Here is a 22,413-nt window from a genome sequence, read left to right as displayed (position 1 = left end):
TCTAGTTAAAGTTTGACATGGGGGGCAACGCATAATGAGTGACTAACAGTTAACATCAGATCCAAAATCCTATTATTAAAAAGACAGTTGCATAAAAGTTGTTACCTGAAGAGGCATTGAGCTTGAGATGGGCTGTTTGATGTTTATATAAATTGACTGAATAGAGAATCCCAATAGTGATGGTTGTATGGTCTTCTTTTGGGTGTTGGGGTGCGTGGGGGATGTGTTTGCATCTTCTGACATGCCTGTTTTGCATTTGGAAGCTTAAAAGTTAGAGTGCCAAATCTCATCACAGATACGGTAACTTTGCAGATTGCAGTCGACTGAATTCTGTTTTCTTACCCCTCTTAATTCAAGCTACTTGGCTGCTGTAGAACAAACAACTCTGGCAATATGCCGAGTGTCCAGGTCTATTTACTCCAGAGGAGGCTGTAAAGATTTGTGAATGGAGTCCAATATGAGTGGATGAGTCAGTGAAGCTCACTCCTGTCTTATGACAGTGACAGTGAGGTGAGTTGCTGAGGATTTCGTAAGCTTTATTTTCGGTAAGTGTTGCGCTCAGCCTCTGCTAGCTGCTGTTAGACGGCTTTAGTGAAACTCTCTTTGAAATGGATCTAACCTTGTTGGACTCAGAGGGAAAGTGTGATTTTTAGGACGCTTCAGTCTAGCATTTGCTGCCAAAAGTTAGCTTATAACCAGCTGTTGTCTTTGTTTAGCCACTCGCTGTTAGCTGTCTGGAGAAGGGAGGGTCGCATGTCTAATCTACTGACAATAAGTAACTGTGACAGTTAGAAATGAATTAATTCTAAGTTTATGAGAAGGATAATAACAACTGATAACATATCTGTACTTGAGGTTTAGCAGGGTGCAGAATTTAAAATGTAAACTGAGAAATCTGTATTGCAAACTCAGAAGATGTGGATACAAACGTAACCTTTTTATTAGTTTCTAATTTTTCTAATAGTACAATAAAGGACATGAATTATTTTGGTTGTAGATGTTGGTTTTTTCATTGCTATCTAGCCTTAAAAAAGCAGAAGACATTTTCAAATGTGCTCACAATATCATCAGTTGCATCCTTGGCAGCGGTGACCGTCAGCACGAGGATCAGGGGGACGACAGTGGTGAACCAGGACAGCGAGGAAATCTGAGGAATCACCTGAAGAACACAAAACGCAGAGAAGAAAAACTTTATTTAAACTCAGGTTGGAATAAAGTAAAGAGCCATGGGCGTATGTTTACTTACATAATGAAAAGAAAGGTGTGTATAAAAAGGATTGTGTGCATTATGCCCATTTTAAACTTGAAAAGAGGATCTTACTTTGTCAACACAACTTTTTATTAAACAATATTATTGCTATTTTTTTCTGTTTAATTATACATGTGTGTTGTGTTTGCCGAGTAGTGTTTGAGTTGCCAAAATCTGCTTCCCATTGAAATTTTGTTTCAATAGGAAATCTAAATAAAGCTATTTTCTGTTTTGTGTACTTTGGTGGATTAGATGCACTTATTAAGAAAAAAACAGATGTTGGTTATTAATCAATTTAAACTGCAGTGTCTAAGTTCCTTTGTTATGGTACAGTGGTCACTTTAAACTCTGTCGTGCAACATGACTGTTTAGCACATAATGAGGCAATTTCCTGTTTTTGGATTACTGCACACCCTTAAATATCACTGCAGTGCGAACCGTGGACAAACTTTAAGATTCCTTTGATGTTTTAGGAAGTGATTCTGACAGTAAAAGCAAAACTGAACATATATCAAGTTACTGATTAAACATAAAGAAGTTGTTTCAGAGGTTAATTTTTTTGGTTTCTTGGACAAACTGGGAGAAGAGTTGGAGTCTAAGAACAAAATCCTTTTTCGGGAATAAGTCATTACATCACGTCTTTGTGTTATCTGTGGTTCTGTTGATTCGTGCGGCTGAGGATTGTTTCCTGTTTCTTTGCGTAATTATTCTGTTCCCCTTTGTTTGCATCACGCTGTCTCTGGGAGTTTGGTGTTATTCCCTCTTTCAGTTTTATTTTGGACGTCAGATCCTTATGTGGGTTTCTGCATTTTTAATTCCTTCTGTCTTTCTTTTCCTTCTTTAGTGAACAATTTAATTCATGTATCCTTCATTGTTTTCTTTGAGAAGTTAAAGATTAAAGTGTCATACACACTCCGTAATTAGTGTGTCAGGCAACTAACAGTGAGACAGGTTTGCTTAAAACTCACCTGGAGCACCAGCAGGAACAGGAAGTAAGCGTTAGCAATCCTCTGGAACTGCTCAAACAAGTTGAGAGGTAGGAAGGTGAAGAAGTTGTACTTGGAGGTTTTGATGGCATTTGTCTGTAAAAGACAGAAAGAAAAGGAGATGTGACAAAAATTTAAGAATAAAACTGACAGCAGAGTTACTTTTGAGAAATTCTGGAGTTTGTTGAATGAAAGTATTTGTGTCATTTTTTAAGGAAGCGCAAAGTGTTATTAAAGTTATTAATAGACCTAGGAAACAAAATTAGCTGTCCCTACTGTGAATTTGATGGTGAGCCTTCTGTTTAAATGAGGGTTGTAGTTGGAGAATGATGGGTGGAGGTGTCGGGTAACTCTGGACGAATGGTTAAACAGCCAGAGCGTTTTGTGAATCAGGTCAGTTTAGGTGGACTGATCTTGTAATTGCATCTTGGGCTTCCCCGTACTTGCTATGACATTTCTGCTGCATGGGCGCATGAGACTGAAAGTCTTCTGATGTGGGGGTCTACACAAAGTGCAAATGCAAGTGGTCAGTGTGGGATTTCCACAGAGTGATCTGTGTAGCCCGAGTGCTTGAAATGGCACAGAGGTACACAAAGAGATGAGCTTGACGGACAAATTAAATGAGATATGGCATGGTTTAAGCGTTTTCTGTGAGGAGTTACATCTTGGAAACTACTGGACAAATAAAGCCTTATATCCGAAGCATCCGGTCACTGTGTGAAGCTCTTACTCTGTGGACTGCACTTATATAAATCTATAAAACCTTAATGGCTTGCTTTATGGAAATTGGGCTCTAAGTATAAATGGTGATAAGCAGTGTTGGTCAAGTTACTTGAAAAAAGTAATCAGTAACTAATTACTGATTACTCCCCCCAAAAAGTAATCCCGTTACTTTACTGATTACTCATTTTCAAAAGTAATTAATTACTTAGTTACTTAGTTACTTTTTAAAAACACGATTTACAACCTGAAGAGGTGATAAAGTGATAGATCTTTCAGCCCAATTCTACTTTTTCTACATAATCCATCATACAAAATGTAATCAAATGGAAAAGTCTCTTTTTTTAACTTGTTTTATCAGTTTTAATCTTTTAACTTTATGCATCAAGCAAAACATTTAATTATATGCAACATTCTCTGACTTGAATAAATTAGTTTAACATTTAAACCTATTTTCTACACATTCCAGCACATAAAATAAAATATTTTTTGTGTTTTCACTCACTCTTTCAAACAGATGCAAGTAAAACACAGCAGAAAATAAATAAAGTCAAAGACTCAGCGGTCCTTTTGCTCTATTTTCACCTGTAAAGCAGGAGCAGGGTAGGCGGAGGGTTACCCTGGTGTAGGTGTGCTGCGGTCAGTTGAAGAATCCGCGCGAGTGTCTCTGTGAGTTTCCCATCACGTCGTAGCTACTCGGTGCTTGCTCGGAAGTTTAGGGGTTTTTTTCGCTGTAAAAAGAAGTTTTCTTCCCACGCACGATGGACGCTAATGTTTTTGTCACTTTTTATGGAATCAAACTCAAAGTAAGGTCAGTACTTCCACACTTTAAACGCTGCACGCTCATACTCTCTCCCGCACTCGATATATTATCCATTGTTGATCTGCACACAGCTGCTGTCACCAACGTCGCACTTGCTTACGTCACTGTCATGAGACATTCTCGCAAAAAAAATCACGGTTTTAGTAACGCAGTAACGCAGCGTTCCTACGGGAAAGTAACGGTAATCTAATTACCGATTTTGCAATAGTAATCCCTTACTTTACTCGTTACTTGAAAAAAGTAATCAGATTACAGTAACGCATTACTGCCCATCTCTGGTGATAAGACAGTCAAATGGTAGGTAATCACATTTAAGGCTTTTAAGAAATATTTGCCTGTGCTTTTGGTCATTTGGAAACTGAATGGCTAAAATTATGTTTGGGTCCAAAGGCAGGTAGCATAAAGGAGAGTGAGAGTACAGCTTGAATATTCCTGAAAAGATTCTCAGTAACACCAACTAATTTAATAATCAGAGCACTCTGTAATCAGCCTGAGAAAGTAATAAAGTTAGAAAGCACTTGTTCTGAGTGAGACCTCATATCCCTGATGCAGTTCTGTGTCTACTCTTCTCAATAAGACATTTTCCTATGTTTTATTCAACAAACTAAAAAAATGAGCCAAGCCTCTCTGCCTTATTTCAACAAACTTCAGTGACACATCGTACCACGGTCGCGACACCAACAGAGAATGTTTGTCATGGATTATCCTGTTACTCTGGATCTTTACTGAAAAAGCAGCAAGTCCAGCAGCATCTGCAAACCAATGTGAAACATTATATTGACTTTAAGCACAGTCAGACTTTGTAATTATTGATTAAATTAGTGACTGAAGATGAGATTAACTCATTACCAAAGGGTAAGACTTTGAGCAAACAGCCACAAGCGTTTCTATAAAGGTAAAACATATATGAGCATTCACTAATTTGGGTTGTCTTACTATTCAGTTCAGTTAAGGTTTATTTACATCAGGGGTCTCAAACGTTCGGCCCACGTCACCTACTTGCGGCCGTATATTGACGTGAAGAACTATAAAGCAATTTGGCCTTTGAAGTTACATTTTTGTTAGAGAGGATGTGTTTGTTGCTGAGTGCAGCGTTAAAATAAGTTCTTTAAAAAGCAAAAAATGATATATTAGGAAGGCAATATGAGCAGAGAGCAGAAACATGTTGAGGGATTGGTACTACTTGAACACTAAAGTGGCCTCATGTGAGATGACAGTGCCAGCAGAGGCCCCACAGCTTGAGTTTGAGACCCCTGATTTACATGGTGCCAAATCACAACAACAGTCACCTCAAGGTGGTTTATACTGTAAGGTAAAGTCCCTACAGTATTTAGAAGGAAACCTTAACAATCCAACGACCCCCTGTGAGCAAGGACTTTGTGACGGCGGGATAAAAAAAAATCTCCCTTTTAACAGGAAGAAACCTCCAGCAGAACCAGGCTCAGGGAGGGGCGGGGCCATCTGCTGCTACTGGTTGGAGGGTGATGGGAAAGAGAAAAGAAAGAAAAGAACTTTCAGAAACAGGACAAAACACAGACTAAGGGAAAGAATGTAATTACATGTTTGCAGTGGTATATACAAAAACATGGTGAATGGTTCACTGCTTAATGGTTTCCTACCATGTTTTTGTCTATGTGATTACAAGTCATCTGTGATTAAGTAGCAGCATACACACAGTAATTTACTTATCAGTAAAAGTGACGTGACTGAGGCTGAAAGCAGAGGTTCTACAGAAAAATAGATAAATAAATAAAATAGAAAAATGCTTTGCCTCACAAACGCTCGAGCTTCTATCACTGGTAAAAACAGATTCCTTAGCTGCTCAATGGTTATAAACTTTAGTGTATTAAACGATTCATTTTGCAACCTGTTTGTGGCATTAACCACTCTCAGCGTTGCTCAATTTATATTTTTTTGTAGATATTTTTAGGTCGTTGTAGGACAATGTCTCACTGATAATTACACTACATTTCCTAGGAGCATCTCTCAGATTAAGTAAAATTAACCCATTTAAAAATGTTGAGGTTAATCTGTTTGAACCAAAATACATACACAGGATTAAATATCCTCAGAGAAGTCTTTGTCTACGGTTTAATCAGATCAGAATCTGTAATGAAACTCCTCCTTAAGTATCACAGGGTTTTTCTAATGGATGTTATGTGACTTTTCTGACGTCCCTACAGATATCTGAAAGAGTGAGAGGCATTTTGTCTGCACCAGGTGGATGTTATCAAGAAGCCCCACCGCCTCGCTGGACTGCAGCTCACGTGTCACGCTATCTCTGCATTTCTTCCCTAAGAACAACCACCCACACGCTTGAAAGTTTGTTTTGACTGTAAAATGTACAATTACCCAAACAGAGGAAATGACTGTTTATGTCTGTTTTCATTTATTTGCTAATGGCTGTGTCCTCTTTAAGCCGAATGTTAGCATACAGCTAACACACAGCTTAGCGTTAATAACATCTATTTGAAACACCTTTTGAAAATTTTATTATTTACAAATTTTTTATTCTTTTTTTTTCAAGTAACAGCATCCTCCATAAAGAGGATTCTAAATTCTAAAAGAACACACTTTATATGATGTCTGCTTTGGATACATTTTAATGATTATGTTCACAAGACTAAAAGAACTTCTTGTTCGCGTTTTGGTTTTTAAAGCGTAACATTTATTGATACACTGGTTTGGCCTTGACAGCAGCAACTCAGAGCAGAAAATGAAGGCATTTACTCAACAACAACCTCAGCTCTTTGGTTTTGGCTGACAGCCCGTATCTTGCTAAAATCCAGACACATAAACACAGCCCCAAGGAGGTTTTTTTCCTGTTGTTAATATCGAGACTGACAGAAATTGTGTTTAACAGTGTTTTGTCTAAAAGATACGTGGGCGACAACATCTGTTGTTGATCTCCATCTCTATTTTAGTCATGTTTGTAGTGGACAATAGAATTTCACTTTGATGAACTGTGAGTGGAAAACTCACCAATAACACACACGCAGTGTATACTCTATTCAGCACTTACCGCATATTTAAAGGAGAGATTGTACTCGCGGTCGTTTGCTCTGATTTTCCTTTCCAGCTCTGCAAAAGAAAAGACAAAAATGAAAAAACAAAAAGCACGACCATAATTGATTTGTATCTAAATTTTTTTTTAACTGCGAGTAGATTTTTATCTTTTTCTGGCATGAAAAAATAAAAAACTGTGTAGAAACTATAAATGCTATAAATTTGTGAAACGCAAATAGCAGTGATTTTTTCCCCCCACTAGTATTTTGACTTGTCAACAATGCAATAGGGCCTTGTTTAATGATACACTGCTTTAGTGCCAAATTTAGAAATTCTTTCAAATCCAGTAATACAGTATAACTTGTTATAGAAAAACTAACTTTTATGCCCTCTTTTTTACCCCTGTTCCGTTTGTTATGATGAACGCCTGTAAAATTGGAGGCAGGTGCTTTGGAGTCTGACCTGAACCCCACTGGAACCTATTTTATGCTGAATTGGTGCTTTTGGTGGTGCAACACCAGTTCTGTCCTCATGCCATAATGGAACCAGTCCATATTTCAACAGGTTTGCAGCATTTTATAGCATCTCCTAATCTTTGCTAATTTAGGAGGGGAAAAAATAGCAAACTGAATCTATGAGCTGCCTCCACCCAGTCTTCTGTTTGCTTGTCAATAACCCAGCTTCCTTTCAGTCTGCCCCGAAGCCAAGCTAATTGAATAAACAGTCTCGGGACCTGTTTATCTGCCTCAATGACTCAATTAGGGTTCACCAGAACGATCTGCTGTAAAGCAAGTTCGACATAGCTGGGCTATTTTTGAGTTTGCTGGCTCGAGTATGCAATAGTAGTTATCAATTTCTTAGTAAATCCAGGCTTTCTGCTAGTGGGCACACTAATGTGCAATATTAATGTCTATATTCCACATTTGTCCACACAGTCTACCACTTTGTGTCTTCCTTTTATATTTTATTTTTCCTTGCTGTAAGAGCTGTAACACCGAAATTTCTCATTCCTGGGATAATAAAGGTTTATTCTATTGTATTCTACTCTATGCCAAAGAAATTTTTTGTACTGAAAACATGTATAGAAATTTATTGGTGAAAATGCATTTTAAAGTGAAACCTTCAACCTAACTCCAGTATCATTTGTGAGACTGAAATCTCTGGCTTTTGGCTTAACGTACCTCACTAACCTGTTACTCTTGCTTCCCTGACACTAACAAAAACAATCCCAGGTCATCAGCTGAAGTTCTGGAGCTTTCACTTACTGCCAAGTTTTTCGCTGTTGATGAAATAAAGTTGCTGTCGAAATGTTGTCAAGCACTGTATATAAAACAACAATAATGTTTAGAACTCTAAATATTATAATTATTTAAACGCCATTATAAAAACACTAAATCTGCTGGGGAAGTTCTTCCAAAGCTTTAGGCTGAGACTGTTTTTCATTTTATTTTTTCAGTAATGTCAGTAGTGAAAATACAGACGGTAAATATTATGGCGATCTGCTGATATTAATAAACTAAACCTGCTCAAACCTTACCCCTCTCTTTCTTCCTGACACAGTCCAGCCCAAAGAATGACATCTTCTTTTCCTCTTCTTCCTCCTCCTGCTATCTGCCCATCATACCGATCTGTTAAGATCAAGAGAAATCGTCATAATGTGGCTTAACAAAAGATACAAATGAGTCACTAATTATCTCCCTTACAGGGAAGTAAATTCACTCTCGAATATATTACTGCCTTTCTCCTGGAAACTAAGAGTTGAAACATCAGTGCTGTTAAAGTAGGAATTGCTGCCAGCCGTCATTAGAGCATTTTCCCGTAATGTGCTCTATGAGGTAATCGTTCCTCAAAATGCCCTTTAAAAGGCATTTTGTTTCTTACCGGAAACTATTTTCAGGCCAGGGAGAAAAGGTTTAGACATCTAAATGGAAGGTGTGTTAGGAAATGGTTACGATATAGGGGGAAAAAACTGAAAAAACACAGCTCTTAGGCTATCTAATGAAGGAAAAGACGTCTTTTTTGTGCCAAAACCCCTTGCTCTAGGTCTACATCAGGCCTCTTCATACGTTTCCCATGCTGGACAGCTTGACTCAGGGGGACACTCCCCTCTTACGCCACAAATCCACTTCTTCTTTTCTCATTCAGGGCAGGAAGAGGGCAGAGCCAGGAGCAACATCTGGATGTGGTATCTGTCTCCGCCAAGTGAGGAACACCATGTGTAGCTGTTAATGCCAAATGCCGAACCTAACCACATGGATTATGTAAGAGGATACGCAAATCCCTTTAAACCAGTAACTTGTCAAAATGGATTTAGTGCAAAATAAATAGACAAATTTTATATGCAACAAGAATGATATGTCATTACTAAATCATAGAAATTTATGTAGATTTAAAAAGGGTTTGCTTCTATGACAAAAAGGTGTTTGTAATTCTGGTGGGAGCACATGGCACAATTTTAAACTCACTGAAAGAAAATTATTATTAGGATTTAATATTATTTAAGAATTTGATCAACAGCAAATGCGTAAAACTCTGTTTCAATAAATTTAACATCCCAAATTGAATTGCAAACTTGTAAGAGAGACCCATGATTACAGAAGTCGAGATTATTACCTCTACCAAAGAGCTGAGGTTAGGGTTGGTCGGTTAGTTAGTTGGGTTAGGGTATGGGTAAAACACTGGAGATTTTTTCAATAAATTTAACATCCCCAAACTAATTGCAAATTTATAAGAGAGAATCATGATTACAGAAGTCAAGATTATTACCTCTGCCAAAGAGGTGGGGTAAGGGTTGATTGGTTGGTTTGAGCCTTGGCCCATCTCAGGAATAATTACCTTTTAAAGTCGATCTTGATCTAGATTCTAGGTCAGGAGCTCTAGATCCAGAACTAGATCCAGGAAGGTTTGGAAAACTTTTATTACCTTGGCAAGGTAATGAAAAATTTTCCATCAAATCCTTAGAAATAAATATTAAATAAAAATAGTAACAAGAGCACAAAATTTAAATGGAATAGTATCACATTTTGCATATATTCATTTTGTTTTCTTCGTTCTTTTGAAACATGCTTAAAAAGTTTATAATGCAGTAAAAATACAGCATTTTGGGGTCAACTTGAAAGAAAAACAGATGTGAAATGCAAAAGTTAGAGCTGTGAAATCTGTAATGTGATATTTAGAGTCACTTTTTGCAAGTATCGTGTCCCAAATTTTGCCAATACAAACAAATGCAATAGAACTTTAAGTGTGGTTTTAAAGACAAAAGTTTGACCTTATTTGACTTTAAAGAGGCAGTCATAGGTCCAAAGTAGTGTGATACTTAGAACCCCCATTTATCATTTCCTGACATTCCCCGCTAACATTTTTTCTAAATATTGTTTGATGTGACATTTAACCTCTCAAAATGCTGAAACATTCTTAAAAAGACAGGATTTTAAACAAACAACTTGATGCAAGTTAAAAAATGTTATGTGGAAACATCTCATACAGTTGAAGGAACCATAATGTCAGTTACACAGGAAATTATGCAACTTCATTTCTACACAGCAAAATCTCCAGTGTTAAATTAACACTAGAGAGTGTCTATATGGGTCCACACCTCTGAGTGTTAAATACAACACTGTTGAGTGTTAAATTAACACTTTTGACAGTGTTATATGTTTAAAAGTAACCTAGTCAGTTTTGAAGATTAACAAAGACTAACACTGAGCAGTGCTGATTTTCTAACACTGGAAAATAACTCAAAATGTTAGAAATATTCCAGTGTTAGAAAACCAGCACTGCTCAGTGTTAGTCTTTGTTAATCTTCAAAACTGACTAGGTTACTTTTAAACATATAACACTGTCAAAAGTGTTAATTTAACACTCAACAGTGTTGTATTTAACACTCAGAGGTGTGGACCCATATAGACACTCTCTAGTGTTAATTTAACACTGGAGATTTTGCTGTGTATAAGCAGCAGTAGGAATCATAGAGACAGTCATGATGACTGTTATCAGCTATCTCACAGCCTTGCTTATGGCAGAGCTGGTGTTTGTCAAAAGCAAGGCGGCATTTGTCAGAAAGGTTTTGCTTTTTCTCCCTTCTCAATGTGGGACTGCATTGCTGTGAGGATGTTGTGTTTTAATGCACTGAATAAGAAAAAATCTGCTAATGTTAAAAAGCAAATATACAGCTTGTTGTGTAGTGTTGACGTGTGACAGCGACAAGACTGACACACCCACACATACAGTGCACAAAACATTTAGCAGGTTCAAGAAATGTACAAGAACAGAGCATAAATGTGGTTATGAGAGAGAAGCAAGCGTGTGTCACAAAAGTAGTTGTGGTTTTTGAATCCCGCCTCTCAGCTTTGGTTGCCAAGGTGACGTCAGCATTGGAGCTATAAATATCAACCATATGAGTTTGTTGAAGAATGTGAGGAAAGTATGGAAATACATACAGAACACACAAACACAGACACACACACACAAAGACACTAATACAGTCGGGGTTGGGCAATTTAACATAACGAAATACAGTGTTCACATGTTTTTATTTTCTTAGCTAACGTAACATAAAAACCATTTGTAAACTATTTATTCACTGATTGAATAAAAGCTGTAACACCTCTCTTATTATCACAGGATTTTCTGTAGTGTTAACAATCACAAGATCGTGATTGTTGTTGCTAGTAACATTGTCTCAGTGTGACCCCTCTGACCAAAGTTCTTCACAAATGATGGTGTCAGGAAGTGACTGATGTGCAACTATCTTGATTTCAGTTTTGATCAGATAGCCGCCCATCAATGACTTCAGCAGCATGCATGCTGGGAAATATATGAAGAGTAAAAAAAATAAATTAAAAAAAACATCCACCGGATACTTATGCAATGCATTGTGAAACATACTTTCATCTCCAAGCATCGCACGCTGACGCTTTGTTTGAGGCATCGCAACAAAAAGCATCAGATGTCCTTCGGCTTTGTTGATTCGTAGCATCGTGAGAAGCAATATTTGATGCTGTGAGCTAATGGTCTGTTTTAAGAAGCCAGGGCCTCAGTTTTCACACAGTTTTGGAGTTTTGTGTTCAGACTTTGTTTTAGGATACTTTTAATTTTGCTTTTGCTCGCTGGTTACAGTTACGTGCCTAAAGCGGCTCGGTGTTAGTGCAAAGCAGTCTGGGTTCATCTACTCCCCTTTATCAAGATTACCCTGCAGATTAATGTTGCACATTTTAATTGCGATGTCCTTTAAAATCTCATGACCCTGAGGTGATATCGATAAAACAGAATTATTCAAATGAGAGTGGGGTAGAAAGACGAAATTAGACAATGAAACTATTTGAACGATCTTAAATCTGAATGTTTTCACATGAGGCTGTTTTTCCCACTCTACATTTGGATGGTCTCCTAGGCTGGTTAATTTGTCATCCATCTAAGACAAAAACATGGCTGATTTACTACTGGTAAATCCCTTTGCTCTCACTATGAAAATCTGGTCACTGCTGGTCTTCAGCGTCATTCAGCTGTCTCGAGTCTTGAGTCCCAGTGTCTGGCAAACTACCTCCATTAACTTGAACTGTAACTCATGGTAATAGACCTTGTTCTGCTCTGTAGGTCCACCTCAACCCGGTGGATCACTCTAACCAGACCTTGATTCATTTTAGAAAGAGTAGTTGTGCCTCCTTTTACACACACAACCTTGCTACAACCACAAATGATATATCTAATTCTATGGAAAACATTGTGGGGCGGTACTCCAGCACCTAAATCTGAAAGGTCTGTTAATGCATACTTAGAGATATTTGCAAAATAACAAGAAAACAGTGACATCCCACAGTCTGCCTAAACCAAGACATTCTTCTTTCTTTAGGCAGTCTGGGTCGGTTTAATCCAGGCTAAACTTGGTAGTTTATAGCAATGTGGTAATAATGCTCTGTAATGCAGTGGTACAGAGCAAGCTGTGGTTTTCATGGGAGATGTGAGGCACACCAAGGGTAGCAGACATTTATATTTTAGGTGATATTGATTAGTTTCGCTCACTGAATTCTATCTGTTATTCTAGCTTTAGGGATATCTTCAGTTTTGGAAATCATCCATGTAGCTTGTGACATATCTGGTTGTATCTTGTGGAAAACTCCACAAAGAGCAGTGAATCTCGGAATAGCAGCACAGGTGAATGGATCACAGCCTGTACACAAAGAACAAATGAATTATGTCACTTATTTATAAATAATTCGTTAACCCCACGGTGGACTGCTACGTTTGCCCAACTTCCAAATCCCACTTTAAACTCTGCTTATAATCTTTTTTTTTTTTAAGAAGAATTTAATAGGAAATTTTACGGTGGAAATGGTGCGCTGAAGTAAAAACTGGGTTTGACGCATTGCCCAACTAAAGTCAACAGAGCTTACTTGCTTTGTAATCAATGATAGATTACAAAACAACACTATCAGGACTCACTTTCACTGTGATAACAGACTAGTTTTGTTTGATGGAACAAGTGAGGTTTCGAAGGAAACTTGTTATGTCATTATTTACACCAAAAAAAAATACCAGGAAGCCAGAGTTTCTCCACGTGTGCAGCTGTGAGAAACACAAACACTTATAATGTTCTCCCCTTAAATGTTCCAAAAGGTTGATTCTGCTCATCTGGATGTAACGTTTTCAGGGGGAGAAACATTTTGTCACCCATCCAAGTGACTTCTTCAGTCTCAGCTGACTGCAGGTTTCCCCAACCTTAAAAAGTACATTTGCACAATAACTCAAATCAGCCTACTGAAGGAGCAATGTCTGTGAGGTCTGAGAAATGTTTCTCCCACTGAAAACGCTACATCCAGATGAACAACCTTTTGGGATTTACTTACTTGGATGATTGAGCACGCATCAAGACCCCTTAAATGCTGGGAAACAAACCCCTCATTCATTCACTAAGTGACTCAGTTGAATAAAAAAAAAATCTGTCTATTCTGCAGACAAACACAGAAGTCATGTGGGTCGACAGCGAGACGCGTGTCCAGCCTGGTGAAAGAGGAAAAAAAGTTTCATTTTATTCCTCTGCAGCCATCAGGACGACTTAGCAAGATTTCAAATGTCAAATGGCGTGGATTGTTCAAGTTTCTCTGATCCATGCAATTGGTTTTGGCAGACTGTGACTTTGCAAGTTTTACTGCTGCGTTGACACACCACAAAGACCAAACTGATTCCACTGAATAAGTTATGGATGGTCTGAGAGATTTACCAGCTGTTTTAGCTTAGAATGTCGCTAAGATCTGATCAATTACAACGTACAAGTACTGTTAACAAAATATAATTAAAGTTACTTGTACTCTGTAAACTGTTCATTTTTTTAAGGATATTAATGCAAATTTTCTTCATCTAGGCACTGCATGAGTCGCAAGATAAATATAAGGGTTTCTCCTACAACTATACACACCTGTATTGAATTAGTGATAAGTTTAGAGTGAATTTTCTTGTGAATTATTTTTTATATTAACTTTTTCTGATCTTTAAAAGAGATCTGGCACCAATATGATGTTTCATAAACTTTTTTTTGGAGTGACGCATAATGTTTCTGTGTTATTGTGCAGCGATATCAGAAGCATATTCAAGAATTGCAAAGAGCTTCACTGGTATAAAAACAAATTTAAGTGCAGACATTGACAGTATCAGCACAGGAGAATGTGTTTGTATCGTGTTTTAATTTTCAGAGCAGACTTATCAGTATATCCTTATCCTGTGTTAGGTTATATGCAAAGAAACTTGTGCAGCCATCACTGCTGCACAAAAGTCTTTGCATTTAGTTTTGACTATGTCTTGTAAATTCTTAAAGAAAGGCCCAAAGGTTTTATATACACACCTCCTTTTTCCAGAGGAGCACAACATTTTCCTACGTTCACTTCTTATGTAATCACAGTTTCATGGAGATATTATAGTGGTTATAGTTTTGCAGAACATTTTTTAATGTAAGTTTGCAGATTTTCCATGTTTTTATGGATCCTGTGAAGCACCAGGCATCCACTTTTGTTATGTGTATTTTGTTATATGACACATAAACAAAACAAAACATTCTTTTGCGTTTAGTTATGTAATTCAACCTGCAGGCTCATGAAACATGCTGGAGTTGTGTAATCTCTTACTGTAAATATCACATGTTCACTCACTGATAAATCATATCAAGCACGAGAAGAGTCTGATAATTGCTTTTTATACAGTACGGTGCAGATATGGAAGCCAATAGTTTCCTGGTTGCTGAAATTTCAGGTACACGGGGGCATGGATTGCGAAAAGCTTAGCTATGTAGGGAAATTCTTACAAAACTGAATAACACAAATCAAGAACAAATCTTTCAAATCCTTTAAATATTCATCTGTCAACAAAGCCAACCAAAGAGTCGAAAAGTCAAACATCCTTAAAAACTACATTTCACATTGGAGTGGATGAAGACTTCCTCCAGTTATGGTACTTGTGCTGTTTTAATCATTTTGAGACTCACGTTTGGCTTTAAAACCAAAGTGGAAAAGAGATAAGTGAGTCAAGGGGAGACTGAATATAAACATACTGTGGTTTAAATAAAACCACTTTCACAGATGAATGCACTACTGTTTGTTTTAATTATCTTCAACGTGCACACACACAGACACAAACACTCAAGAATCAATTACACTTAATCATCATTAACATAACTGCTAGCTGCCCAATTTTAATTTACAATAAAACTTGTGCTAAACTTAATTTTATCCCAACCTTCATCAGATCTTCCCACTAAAATCGTCCAGCATAGATCATACATATATAACGCACAACAGATTTATGCATCTACAACACACAAACACACACATGCACACTTTCTCTGTGCAGTTCTCCTCTTTAAAGTGCAGCAAACACCATCATCATGCAAACAAAGGTGTGTAAGAGTATCCAAGTTGTCAGAGTCACCTGTGGCCGGTCAGAGGTCACACAAATGAAAGGCTGTCTTGTCCAATCGGTGATCTCTGGTTTCTGAGCTGAACAGAGCTCTATTATCAAAACAGACTGCTTGATTGCAGCTGAAAGAAAGACTCTTTTCCTCTGTGTGCATGAATCCAAATTACAGAAAAGCTCCCTTTGTATTTGTCCAGTCTGAAAAAGGATGGTTTTCTACTACTTAAGGCTAACAAAGCAATCAAATGACTAATTACAAAAGCGACTTGTGGATTAACAAAGGTGGTGTCTTAGTTTAAAACTTCAAAACATGTTTTTTAAAGGTTAGAGGAAACCAAAGAATTCCCAAGATAACATACGTCAGGCTTAAAATGCATTTCCGCTTCACTGAAGCGCTGTGGTTATAATATTTATGTCAAATTTATAAAGCTTCGGTAAAAGCTCTCCAACAAGCTATCAACATATCGCAAACATCAAATGTCAGTGCCATCCTGAAATAGACATCAACACTGCACATGCAGATGAGAGCTGTTGCAAAACGGTTTCCATAAAAGAACCAATCAGACGATGACCTGCAGTAACAGATAAGCCAATGCGCACAGCTGCTGTTTTTTCAGAGCCCTAAGCATGTTCCCTCTCTGTGTGTTTTGTCTAATGGCAAACAGAGCTTTGGATAAATGGGCCCTGTTTTCACTGTGGAGAAAAGGTGTGTGTAGAAAAGAAGGAAACATTTACAAAAGTTTCAGCAGTGGAAAACTCTTAATGGCTATTAAATGTTATCACAAGTTTAAGAGCTTCTCAGTCAAAGATTAAAGGAATATAATTGTTTGTCAGGTGTTTTCTGTGTCTCACAGTAACGCACAAGGTAGACTTTGGTAGCAGTACGTCACACAACACAAAGAGCTACAGCGTCTCTAAAACAGAGACATTAAAGATTAAATGAAGAACGTTGGACTATTTTACGCTTTGTTCGACTCATTTACATCCAAACTCTTCTTAGCTTTATATACTAGTGTATCCATGTGGTTGAGACGTTTGCCTAATAAGAAGAGGATCCCAGCATCTGGTGTACAAATCAGACAAAACAAAAGTGTGGAGTTATGCTATGAAGACCCCATGTGTATGAAGAAGATGTTGAAAGTAGCTGTTAGATTTATACACCAATAAGAAAAGAGTGTGCTTTTGGTTCAAATGCATCTCATTGCAAGAGTAACACTGACTGATGAAAAATGATGCGTTGGAAGTGACAGAGCCTTCTCATGAATATTATAATCCAGTGACACTTTGCCACACCAGTAGTTTGACAACACTGCATTATCTGACACACAATGATGTGTGAGATGCCTGAGCCTTCCTACATCAGCTCCTCTGAACAAATCAAACTTAGTTTAGTTAGTTCCCATAGAAAGCATCGTGTAACTCTTCCTCTAATCGCCGCATGGTAGTGGTTTCATTTTAACACAGTAAAAAAAGTGAAACAAAAAACCCAGCAGACTTTTGATGAGACTGGAGTTCAGCTCTTGTTCTTGGTTATGTTTTGCTTTCACTCGCTGTTTTACTCTAGTGACTTCCTACCTGATTATGTTTAGGGATGGGAAAAGCTCACAGACCAAAAGATGAAACAAACAATGCTTAAAGCATACCTACACATCATAGGAGCAGGATGCACAAAAAAACTTTTGGATTGTTTTCTGGGGGAAGACTAGTTTGCTTCCTACACTGGACGAATTCAGACTTACCGTAGTAAAGACACAAAATGAGTCTGTTGGTTTCTCATAACTGATGCGATTGTTTTGGGTGTTTGCGGTTATTTTTTTCCCCACCTATGTATTTTTTATCAGTCATCTCTCTGACGTTGTTTTTGATTCTTGTCTTCTTATGTTTTACTGCTTTTTGTCTCTTTGTGGTTATTTAAACCTTTGAAATGACAGCAGAGATAATGGTGAATTATCTTTGCAGTCATTTCCCACCTACTATATTTGTAGAAGGTGTCATCGTGTTCAGTTTGCATATCGTTTTACTCTGAGCTCTGTGACTTATAATCTCAGAATGATTAACAGAAAAACTGAAATTTGTCTTTGGTGATCCTGGTTTTCAGGGGTCAGCATTCCCAAACCTCCACCCTAGGTTTTCTCCTGTGTCTCTATCAGCAAGTACTTGTGTTATCTGTCTTTTTGCTAATAATAGCTGCCTTACAGTCTGAATGTTTCCGTACACTTCAGCCTTTTGAGGTAAGTAGAGCTGCAACATATAATTGAGTCAAAAATTAGCCAATCACCTAAAACTATTTGGGGGATTAGGAAATTATGTCTGTCTTCTTCTGTTTAGCTTTCATTGTATTCATTCATTTATTCAGTGGGTATATTGGTTGGTAGGTAACTTCAATAGATGGTAATACTCTGGCATTAACTCGGCCTCCATTAACATCATGAGGAATCTCAGAGACATTTTTGACCAGGACATGTCCTTCAGTGTGCATATTAAACAAATATTCATTCCATTTGTGCAATATCACTAAAATTAGAAGCATCCTGCCTCAAAGTGATGCTGAAAAACTAGTTCATGCATTTATTACTATTATCAGGATGTCCTAAAAACTCCTGAAAAGCCTTTAGTTAATTCAAAATACTGCAGTGAGAGTACTGACAGAGACAAGAAAGAGACAGCATATTTCTCCTACACAGACTTATCTTCATTGGTTTCCTGTTAAATTCTGAATCAAATTTAATTTTATTGAATAAGCAGAAGCCATCTTATCTTAAAGACCTCCTAGTACCATATCACCCCAATAGAGCACTTCGCTCTCAGACTGCTGGTTTACTAGTGATTCCTGGAGTATTTAAAAGTAGAATGGGAAGCAGAGCCTCAGGCTCCTCTGTTTTCATTTGGAGACAGACACAGTCGCTACTTTTACGATTAGGCTTAAAACTTTCCTTTTTGGCGACCCTGAATCCTCCCTTAGTTACACTACAATAGGTCTCTTCTTCACTAACCTTTTTATGTGTTTATCCACCACTCTGCATTTAATCATTATTTATTGTTCATCTCTGGCTCTCTTCCAAAGTGTGTCTTCGTACTGTCTTTCTCCCCTCACCCCAACCAATCACAGCAAATGGCCGCCCCTCCCTGAGTCTGATTCTGCCGGCTCAAGAGTTGGGAGGTTGCTTTGTAATCAGAAGGTTGTCGGTTCGAGCCCTGGCTTGGACAGTCTCGGTCGTTGTGTCCTTGGCCAAGACCCTTCACCCGTTGCCTACTGGTGGTGGTCAGAGGGCCCGGTGGCGCCAGTGTCCGGCAGCCTTGCCTCTGTCAGTGTGCCCCAGGGTGGCTGTGGCTACAATGTAGCTTGCCATTACTAGTCCTTAGGGACCAGTAAAGCACTATACAAATAAATTTTTCCTTTCCAACGTCGCCAAAGAGCTTGCTCAAGAGCTTTCTTAATTTTTTTGTATTATTGCCAGGTCTTTTCCTTACTATATAAAGCACCTTGAGGCAACTGTTGTTGTGATTTGGCACTATACAAACAAAATTTTATTGAATTGAAGTAAAGCGCTTTACCAAAGCAGAACTATACAGTGTTAACTACGCTGTGCAGTCCCATGAAAAACTAAGTACACCCTTACTACTTCTACAGGCATTAAGAGGGGAAGTAGCAGCCAGGTGCTGTTAATAAAATGCACTTGATTAACTGATCATCAGCCAGTGCGCACACTTCTATAACAGCCATGTTGGAGAAAGCCAAACACAGGATATAAACAAAAACCCACACTGCAAAGCACGGTGGTGCAGGGGTGTTAATGTGTACTTGTTCTGTAGCCACAGGACCAGTTATTTGACGCAACTGTGAACTTCTCTGCACACCAAAGTATTCTAAAGTCAAATGTGAGATGTGATTTATATTTTTAGGAATTCGACCTTCTCTCTGTTTTCTTATTCTGTTCTTATGGCTAGAAGGAAAGGCTCCATGGTATTATGTTTTGTCTTTATAAAACCCTCTGTGTTAAGATTTACTCATCTGTACAAGTTGTCATTTGCGTGGAATGTTCTGAGTGCATTCTGTGGCCATGGTTGGTAGATAACTTTGTTATTCTTTGTCAAATACCAGTAGTGCTGCTGTACTCTGTATTGTTATTTGACCCCTTTGCAAAGGTAAATTATAACCTTACAAAGACAAGCCAACTGGTTTCAGCAGATGCTGCCCACCCTGAGCCTGGTTCTGCCGAAGGTTTCTTCCTGTTAAAAGGGACTTTTTCCTTCTCACTGTTACCAAAGTGCTTGGTCATAGGGGGTCATATGATTGTTGGGTTTTTCCTCTGTATATATTGTAGCGTCTACCTTACAATATAAAGCGCCTTGAGGCGACTGTTGTTGTGATTTGGTGCTGTATAAATAAAATGAATTAAATTGAACTTATTTCTCTAGATAGACATATCAGATTTTAAACAGCAAAATCTTTTCCAAAATTATGTTATGCAACAGGGCAACGATCTCACCCCGGCAAATCTACAACGGAATGACTGAAAATGAAAGGAATCAGGGTGTTGCAATGGCCTACTAACAAGCCAGACCTCAGACCTCGAAAAGCTGTGGGATGTCAAGAGAACCCTCAATGAACTGAAAGAAAGAAGAGTGTGGCAAATTTCCTCCGCACAAATAAGAGCCTCATAAAGTCAGACAGAAAACAATTAAAGTTATGGGTGCCAGTGGTGGTGTATTTAAGGGTTGAAAAGTTAAAGAAGCAATGTATAAATCCAGCCTGATGTTACGCTACACACGAATGATCTTACCCTATAGGGTGAAGAATACTGCTTATTAATTTAGCCCACTACAAGTAAGAGAAGCTGTTGGGGGGGTATATTTCAGATTTCTGTCCCGAAAACTGTTGCAGTAACTCAACAATTGCTGGAAGTAGTGCGATCTTGTAAAATGCCCTCAACAGCAGAAGATGACTATAAGCCAAATCAGATAAATTCTGAATAAGTCTTAAAGACCAACACCCTTTCATGCTTCTACACACACTGACAGAGACTGTTATTTTAATCTTTCACTCGTGAAGTTTTTAACAAAGTGATTCAACAAAGAAAACATTTGTGCATTTTTGAGACCTCACAGTGTTTCACACTGGTCATAAAAACCAGGAGATATCAAGAGATTTATCAAAACAAAGAGATGAAGTAGTGATAAAACAATAAGAATTCTAAAGTGATTATCAATCTTTTTTTCCCCACTATCACTTTATATCTGCAGGAATCAGCAAGGTTTTTGGTGATTCGATTCTGAACAGTACATTTGAACCCACTTCCTGACAGAATGAAACCAAAAAATGCTCATTAAAATGTATCTAGATCATTGAGTACAGCAGTTTGTAAAACTTTCACTCGGGCTCTGGATGTCACCTGGCCGCAGTTAAACCACAGGTTCAGCGAAACTGACACTGAGTTTGATGACTCTGACGCACGGTGGTCTGGATGGAGTCGTAGAAAACTAGTTTCATTTACAAGGAAAGAGTAAAGAAACTACACAGTGAGTGAAATTAAGTGATCCCCTGCTGAATTTGTAAGAGAAATGAAAATTTTTTTATGGCAGCTTATGTTAACATCTCAGGAGAGATTTTGGCCCAATAAGACCTCGAGGTGCCGCAAGATTTCAGTCCATTACAGCATATTGTGTTGCTAATGGTGTTTTTGACTTCTGGTCCCAGCTGGCTTTAGATCTTTCACAAGCTGCTTTTGTGTAGGTTTGGCTTGATTCACCACTTCCACGTGGAAGTGCTCTTGTAACGTATTTTAGCTTCTGAAAACCAGTTATGTTTCTGTGGAACAGCTTGTTCCAAAAACTTTAGTAATAAAGTTCTTTAGCCCTTTGTTACCTGCATTTCCATCGTGGGCTGAAGCCCCGTGAAGATTAAAGACATGAAATAGCTGATCTTTTAAAAAAAACACTAATCTTTTTGGTATTTTATTCATGCAGCAATACAGAACTATTATGGCCAGAGGAAAAAATAATGTAAATGTTAAAACGCTTGGGGAAACCACTACCATAGTGGAAACATTTAGCAATCTCTCGCTTTAATTTCCCTTAGATGCTTATTCCTTAGCTGCAAATGTCTACGAGGGCAAGTGAAACCACAAGTAACCAGACGCGTGGAAATAACTGTTGGAAAGATTCACCTTTGCAAATATCCAACACCAGCAGATGCATTTCTACTGTAGGAAGCTGTGCATGGTGAGATGGCATGAAGTGTTTAATTGAATGAAATCCATCCATCCATCCTCTTCTGCTTATCCAATTCAGGGTTGCGGGGGGGCTGGAGCCTATCCCAGCTTAGGGCGAGAGCTGCGATACACCACGGGCAGGTCACCAGTCTGTTGCAGAGCTATTGAATAAAATATATGACCTAAAAAAGTTTTTAAAAAATAAAGAAAATGCCTTTTTATGCGATTTTACTATTAATATGTTTTAATAATATTTTGTGTATTTAATTATCTGGGCTGTATTTGAATTTTTTTTTTAAAGAAAAGAAAAAAAAGGAACCAGAAGATGCTGAACCAAGACCAACTTCTTGGGTGGTGGCTATTGCACTGTTTCCCTGCAACCAAACCACAAACACCTTATCTGAAAATATTGGTGTCTGCAAATTCTGAGAAAATAATAACAATAACGTCAACTTTAAACATAGCGAATACTAGAAAATAGCACCTTAACAGTTTTATTTACAAGTCAATTCAATA

The 22,413-nt window shown here is 37.9% G+C and overlaps 1 protein-coding gene across 1 annotated transcript in view; it reads right to left on the bottom strand.

Moving 5' to 3' along the window:
* LOC146697497 (phospholipid-transporting ATPase ID-like) overlaps positions 1-22,413 on the bottom strand; it is a 51,045-nt gene that overhangs the window by 23,656 nt on the left and 4,976 nt on the right. Inside the window, exons 2-5 of the mRNA XM_085476276.1 lie at positions 8,322-8,412; positions 6,801-6,859; positions 2,218-2,331; positions 1,061-1,159 (exon numbers count right to left, since the gene is read on the bottom strand). Coding sequence (XP_085332402.1) covers positions 1,061-1,159; positions 2,218-2,331; positions 6,801-6,859; positions 8,322-8,364 — 315 coding nt within the window. The 5' untranslated portion in view covers positions 8,365-8,412. The remainder of the gene's footprint in view (positions 1-1,060; positions 1,160-2,217; positions 2,332-6,800; positions 6,860-8,321; positions 8,413-22,413) is intronic.

This window comes from Copadichromis virginalis, linkage group LG12, assembly GCF_057382275.1.
Source record: "Copadichromis virginalis isolate Kocher_CV1m ecotype Utaka linkage group LG12, C_Virginalis_male_GT1.1, whole genome shotgun sequence".
NCBI classification, from domain to species: Eukaryota; Metazoa; Chordata; class Actinopteri; order Cichliformes; family Cichlidae; genus Copadichromis; species Copadichromis virginalis.
This window is presented reverse-complemented; position numbering and strand designations above follow the sequence as displayed.